The 7495-nt window shown below is 35.6% G+C and overlaps 1 protein-coding gene across 1 annotated transcript in view; it reads left to right on the top strand.

Annotated features, from left to right (window-relative positions):
• The window catches only part of LOC104530427 (sister chromatid cohesion protein PDS5 homolog A), a gene marked incomplete at its 5' end in the record, with an annotated part of 20156 nt that extends 12686 nt beyond the window's left edge, over window positions 1–7470 (top strand). Inside the window, 5 exons of the mRNA XM_010175005.2 lie at window positions 1–13; window positions 1235–1340; window positions 3985–4337; window positions 5457–5607; window positions 6262–7470. The exon at window positions 1–13 is cut by the window's left edge and continues 127 nt beyond it. Coding sequence (XP_010173307.2) covers window positions 1–13; window positions 1235–1340; window positions 3985–4337; window positions 5457–5607; window positions 6262–6297 — 659 coding nt within the window. The remainder of the gene's footprint in view (window positions 14–1234; window positions 1341–3984; window positions 4338–5456; window positions 5608–6261) is intronic.
• Window positions 7471–7495: the final 25 nt, after the last annotated feature.

The raw sequence follows: 7495 nt of genomic DNA, 5'->3' as shown, positions 1-7495 counted from the left end.
GAAACAGATCAAGGTAAAGGAGTTTTAAATTTCTTTCATCAGCTCTTTTTACTTCATGTTTTCTGGTGTCCTTGCATGTTTTAGAACAGGAGATGGTTTGGTGTGAATGCCTGTGTGTCTGAAGAGTTTCTTTATTTTGTCCACTTTTTAAAAATATAGTTGTTCTATATAGGTAAATTCTCCATCTTTGCTTTTTGTTTTGGGGTGTTTTAGGGTTTTTTTTAGTAGACAAAAATTTAGTACAGTGTTTAGGTGTGGCCTGCCTGTAATTACATAGAATACAACAGAAAGAAGAGGCACTATACTATCTGAAATTTTGGTGGTTAATATTCATAGTATTTTTACATCAGAAAATTTATTAATTAAAGAGACCAGCTATAATTAAAGCTAAACAGATTTTGCAACTCACACATTTTTGATGTATAAATTAGGATTAATCCTGATGGTAAAAAGAAGCATTTTTGATGTAGATGAAATATTCTGACCTATTTAAGATTAAGAACAGTTCAAAAGAGCTTGCTGAAGAGGACCAGGATCTCAGTGGAAAGATGCAGCATATGATTGTAATATTCGGTCTGTCTTCTAGTAAGTGTTATTTTTATGTGGATCCAGAGTCTTAACATTTGTCATAAATCTGGAGAAACAGTTTACACTTTCAATTTAAATATTGTTTAATTTGTTTTGGAATTTATTAACTGGCTAAGATAAAGAGTTAAGGAAAGTAGAGAAAGTCAACTCTAGTTGCTACATTCCATAAGGCCAAAGGGAAGTGTAACTCAGTTCAGAATTTCTTCAATAAGTGTGCATAATATATGCTGTAATAATCTTTATTTTTTTAACTGCTGTATGTTTGTGTAAATTAACTTGACATTCGAGCATTGCTGGTCTTTGTTTTTCTTCACTGCCTTTGCCAGTATCGTTTTTTTCTGTCTGGAAAAAGAACAGGACCTCATTTAGAGCATTGGTCTTAAGTCTGCAAAAAAAAAATTACATGGCATTGTTGTCTGTGATAAGGGGTTTGGCTCAGTGACTAGCCAGTCCCTTTCAGACCTATCCCAATTCTGGGAAAGAAAATGTAAGTATGGACTCAGGCAAATTCAATTTTTTTTTTTTCTATTTAATTAACTTAGCCTGCCTGCATGATTTTATTTATGTATTTCTTTTAATAATTGCAAACATTATTATTATTTTATTTTGTATATTTTGCGTTTATTTTGTCTTCATATGATACCAGGGAACAAAGTTCAGATATATCAGAAACTGGCGTCAGTGAAAATGATGAAAATCCTGTGAGGATTATTGCAGTCACACCAGCAAAGACAGAACCTGTGAAAAACAAGGTATTTCTGGGGATTTTATGGACTGTATCTCTGTAATAAGGTTGGCATTGGGGGTTTATTCAGTACACATCACTGCACGTGGTCTCTGAGGAACTGGCAATGTCTGATTTCACTTCATGTAGTTATATCACTTTCCTAGCCCAGTAGAAGACCCCTTATTTTCAAAACTACTATTTATTTTATCTAGAGTTCATGTGCTCAAAAATAGCACAGGGAAATTGGAAAGGACTTGCTTCTTTTTTCTCAAATTCCAAAAGATTCCCACCTTTATTCTCTTTTCCAGTATAAATAACAGTAAGGCTGTGATTCAGAGTGAAGGCTGACATGCGTAGCTTTAACCGAAGATATTACCAGGAACATTTCAAGTGGTCCTCTAGCATGAAATAAATATCTAACTTTTGTACTGTGTCACAAATTAGAGAGAGAAGATTATGCCTAAATCATCATGATTTTTTGACTTAAAAAACATACAGCTGTGTGAAGTTTAACAAAGGTAAATGTGAGGTCCTGTACCTGGGATAGATTAAACTCAAGCAACAGTACATCTGTGTGGCTGGGGTGTGGGTTGCCTGAGAAGGAGCTCTGGGAACATCCCAGGGGAGAGCCAGCAGAGCATGAGTTGGCAGTATGCCTTGGCAGCAGTGAGGGCAAGCTGGGTCCTGGGCCGCATCAGCGAGAGTATAGCCAGCAGATTGAGGGATGTGATTATTCCACCCTATTTGGCATTCATTCGGCCACACCTGGAATACTGTGTCCTCCCCAGTTCAACACAGACATTGAACAACTGGATAGTGCTGTACAGAGGGCCTTCAAGATTATAAAGGCTTGGAGAAGTTGTCATGTGAAGAAAGGCTGAAAGTGTTGGGTTTGTTCAGCCTCGAGAAGAGAAGCTTTAGGGAGATCTAATCAGTCTTTCAATGTCTAAAAAGTGTTTATGGAGAAGATGGAAGTGCTCTCTTCTCAAGGGTGCACAGTGACAGGACAGAAGGCTACAGGCAGAAGTTGCTTCAGGGGAAATTCCGTCTGGATGTAAGAGGAATGCAGTGGGAAATCTACGTTGTGAGGCAAATTAAACACTGGAATAGGTTGCCCAGAAAAGTGGTGGAAAGTTGCTGTTCACTGCTTGGCTTGCCAAGAACCCTGGATAACTCCTGAGGCTCCGCTTTCAACACAAGGTTTGACCAGATGGTTTCCAGAGGTCACTTCCAACCTACATGATTCTGTGATTCTAAAATCAAAATAGTTTTTTGTAATAATGTAGGGATCCATAGATGGTTCATGCTGTATTCATTTACAGAAGTTATATATCTACTCAGTCTTTTTTGATTAGATGAAATCAGAGTAATAAGCAATTGTTTTGGATTTGTATCATCAGATGGAAAAGTTTGTTTTTTCTTAATCTTTTAAAATAACATCCATGTGATATTCACACCTGTGAGCTAATGAAGAAGAAAAAATCTTTCCCAAATTTCAGCATATGGTTCCTTTTTTCTTCTTTTTCTCCAAAATAGGGTTCTGCTGAAACGTGAGAGAAGTTGAGCAAAGCATTTATGAAATCTTCAGAAATGCTTTATAGGTTCTTGAAACCTGACTTTAGTTGAAATTTTCAGAGTGGTTATCTGTATAGTTCTTAGGAATAGAAGTTGTAAATGTCTGCTGTGAAGCTGCTAGAACAGTAATAAAGGTTACAGAGACTGCCTGACTTATTTAAACATCTCAGAAATAATGGTAGAATATTTAACAACAAAGTCCGTGGTTCAGACACAGCACTTAAAATAGTGAGTGGCCTTAATTGGTTTGTTTGAACTTGCCAAGTCATCCCAGCCATACTTCTTCAGTACTCTTTTCTTCCCCCACCTCCCAATTGTTTTGGCAGCCAGTGTTCACATGAAGGTCCATCATCCAGTTGCTTCCTCTTTGTTTCCATGTGAATACTTTTCTGTGTAGAGACCTCCATTGCCACCACCCTTTCTGTTTCACGTACATAGACATGACTTCATGAAATTTAATCGTTTCCTTTACCTTGTTCAGTGTAATGAGAAGGACATGCATGTAGGCCATACCTATTCAGATGTGACAGACAGTTAACAAAGAGAGCAGGTTTCATTTGTGGCTCGATCTTACCTCCCTTTTATTCCCTACAAGCCTTGGTTTTTTTTCCTTTTCCTTCTATTTAGGGTTTTGGTAATCTGCACCTTTACTGAAGGTTGCTCTCAAGTTTTGCATATATTGAAGTAAATATCATTTGCTGTACTGGAATAATTACTCTTGCTCCTCAGTTCTCTCTTGTCAGTTGGCATCTCTCCTTCCAGTTGGCAGAGGCAGTAAAAGGAGCTTGTGCAGAAGAACCGTCATGGGAGGAGCTGCAATTATTAGTTTTACTGTAATCTCACTTTCAGTCAGCTGAAAGAGTTGTTGCATGCAGATATTAACATCACACAGCGTAGAAAATCTTTTTGCAAGGTTAATGTCTGAAATCCCATTCAGTAAAACTTTTTACTAGGTCTAAGCCCAGATGGTGTGTTTTTATAAGAACACTTACTTTCTGTTTTATAAACTCATGTTCCTCTTGGAGGGAGGTAACAATTTGAGTTTGCCTTTGGGAATCTTTTTTCTCTTTGCATTCATGATTTTTATTTTCTAGGAGATTAATTCTGATCAGGCTACACAAGGAAACAGCACTGAACGTGGGAAAAAAAGAACAGCAACAGCATCTGGAACTGAGAATATTCATCAGAAAACAGAAGAAAAAAATGTAGATGAAACAGGACCATCACTCGCAGCAAAAACCAGGAGAGGGCGTCCACCCAAACCTGAACCTCAGGGTACCACTGCAAAAAACGAGGAAACAAATAAACCACCTGTTAGGGGAAGGAAAAGGGCAGCAGTCAGTCAAGAAAGTCCAGGGAGTTTAGAGGCAGGTAATGCCAAAGCACCAAAACAGCAAGACACAGCAAAAAAGCCAGCAGCAGCACAGAGACAAATTGATCTCCAAAGGTAAAAATAAATAAATAATAGAATACACAGGAGGGGTGGGCTTTTCCTGTCTCCAGATAGACCCTGAATTTGGAATTATGACAGATCTAGCGTAGTTAAAGGGCAAAACTAAACCACCATGATTTATAAACACCATGATCGAACATACACTGTGTTATGTTCTGTTTTTCAAAGTAAGTACCAGGGGAATTGGAGAAATGAATTTGTTTGGTCAGAACAGGATAATCTAGCCTGTCTTCACCAAATTTTGTCTGTTGCATCCTGGTACTCCTTACTAGCGTTGCTGTGTTAAAGAACTAAGAGTTGAGGATGTTACAGCATGTTCATTAATGCCGGGTGCACCAGAATTCAAGTACCCTGCTCTGCTTCAGTTTGCTGAATACCAGAGCTTGAAAACTGACCATCTTTAATGAACAGAACAAACTGTAATTCTAACTGTAATTCTTTTCTGATGTTTTGGGTCTGTGCTTGTCCAATATTATTGAACAGTATTATTTATTTTTATTTATAATTTATCAGTATTTTAATAAATATTTTAAGTAAATCAAAAGCAGAATTTGGAACTGTGTAAACTACAAAACAGCTCTTGGATGGTATTTATTTTTCTGTACTCCAGTGTTTAAATGTGTTGATGTGATTTCCAATACAAACAAACCACAAATGCACATAACCACTGAGAAACTTTTAGCTGAATCTGATGTAATAATAATTTTAAAGCACAAGTGTCCAAAGTTTGTAGAGCAATAATATAAGGTCAGCAAACCAGTGTGTTAGATTAAATCACAAATTGATCTAAAAGAAGAAACAATCATTGGAATGGTTTATTTCTAGAGATCTTGTAAATTTAAGATCTTCCAGAGAACTTTGATAAAAAAAGAATTACCTTTTCCTCTCACAGGAAGGTTCATACAGTAGTAAATTGTTCAGTCTTTCAAGAGAGTAATAATTGTGTACTGCCTTGCAATGCTTGTTTTATACATCAATTTTCTTTAAGTCTTCGTAACGAATTGCACTCTCCATAGCGTTTAACGAGGCATCTGTGTCAGTTAGCTGCTTTAAAGTATGTAATACCTCAGTGTTTCTTGGAAAAAATACCAAAATATTGTTAACGTTTTTCAGAAGCCAGGTGCTTGGAAGTGATGGAGATTCACTGTTGGAGATAGACTCAAGTCCAGAATATTCCCAAAACGCAATGGATCTTTTTAAGGCCTGTGGGAACAGCCAGGAAGATACTGAGGATACAGAGATAGCAGAGGGAGGCTTCCTTAAGGTGTAGCAGGCATCTCGTATAGGACAATTCTGTGGCTTTTATTGTAGCTTATACCGTAAGGAATCAAAAGAAAATGGTCTGCTAGAGAAACGTATGTAAAAATGACTGTGTCTGATAGGTTTTTTTGCTTTTAAGTAATCATGTACAAGTTACTGTAAGTATCTGGAAAACATTTGAAGTAGTGCTTGTTCTTAAGTAAGACAGGCTACTTCTATAAACCTGGCTAATTAAACACAGTTAATTAGAACAAGTTACCATTCTTATTCTCTGCTTCCAGTGAAAGCTATGGATAAATGTATTTCTGTTTATGCTGAAAAAACACGAGTCAGTTATGGAATTACTATTATTATTCAGCTTGTGTATTTCCAAGTTTATCAGGAAGTTGTGCTGTACAATAAGGAAATTCAGTTATATTCAATTGTTCAAAATCCAATATATTCGATATATATTGAATACATTGGATATTGAATCCAGTATATTCAATTCATATATAATGTAATTGTTGAGAAGACACAAGATAGAGTTGGAAGAATCACAGTGTAAAGAGTGTAAAAGCTAAAATGTAAACAATATAGGTAGGATTTTGATTCAGAATCGATTGTAATTTCCATGTCTGTACAATTAACTTTTATTTCCTTTTCTCCCCCCAAAAAGGTAAAAAGAAAACTCACTCGAAAAGGGAGGAAATGAAGGCCAACTAAAGGCATGCTCCAAGCTTCTGCAAAAACTAGGATTCAGAAATTTCCTGTACAGGAACTGAAATTACTTCAAAACACACAGCTTTCAGCTCTGAAACCAGAAGGAAAACTATGCTTCCCTTTCACATGAAATTAATCCTTTTCAATGGAAATGTAAAGCAGAAACTCTTGAGAAAGAGGCTAAAAGCATCTGTACTTATTTCCCCAGAGACTTTTTTTATGAAAAGTCAATAATTAAGCAAATTGCTTAACACTTGGTTCCAGTTCCTGCATTCTGGAGTTTAAAAGTGTATTTACACCATTAATTTTCATGCTGCATTTTTTTTTTTTAAAGAAAGTCAGAGGAGGTCCTTACACTGACATTGAAAATCTATGATCCTAGAGCCAGGTATTCCCATATTTCACAGAAAAAGTAGAAGTCTACTGAATGGATTTTAAACAAGACTAGAGGAAAAAAAAAAATGACAAAAAATTTTTTTGCTTTACTTTTGGAGACTGTTTTATGTATAATTCTTTCTGCCTGCCTACTTTTCTGCAAAAATAAGATGTACAGATTTCAGTTCCCTGCTATGAAAAGTCATGTGGTGGCAATTTTATAAATGTTGCTTTCTGATTTTTATCAGAGTGGGAAATTAATCACTTAAAATTATTATTAATTCGCAAGTAGACATTTCATTTCATTTTTTAATTTTCCCTCCATTTTAGTTTAATATAATTTGCAATAAATGTACATATTGATGTTTGTTTTATAAAAACATATATCACTTTTAAGTGTTTTTACTCCTGCAGTTTTGTTGGAATATTCTAAATTTTAAAGGAGTAAAGACAGTCCAGCATTTGATTTTATAATGTTTGTCACCAGATTTTTATTATTGATGTAAAGAAAAACAAATCAATTTTTAAAAATAGTTGGATTTTGGCAGCTTTGTAAGGAAAGTTGGAAATGTTTAGGATTGTTCTCAATTTTAAGCATTGTGCTGGTTGGAAGTAAGTCTGTTTTGCATTTTGTCTTCCTGTCCAGGCTCATTTTTTAATGTTTATTTTAGAAGGTTGTTGCATCAATATTATGTTTCCTGGCATTGTTCAGCATAGATACAGTGTACACTTTTATGTACACATGATCATATTTAAGTTTGTTGCATAAAATAAACGCTTCTAGGTGTCATGTGGCAGTCTTTTTTTTTTTTTTT

The sequence above is a fragment of the Antrostomus carolinensis genome, unplaced genomic scaffold (assembly GCF_000700745.2).
Source record: "Antrostomus carolinensis isolate BGI_N321 unplaced genomic scaffold, ASM70074v2 scaffold26560, whole genome shotgun sequence".
In the NCBI taxonomy this organism is placed as follows: domain Eukaryota; kingdom Metazoa; phylum Chordata; class Aves; order Caprimulgiformes; family Caprimulgidae; genus Antrostomus; species Antrostomus carolinensis.
This window is presented reverse-complemented; position numbering and strand designations above follow the sequence as displayed.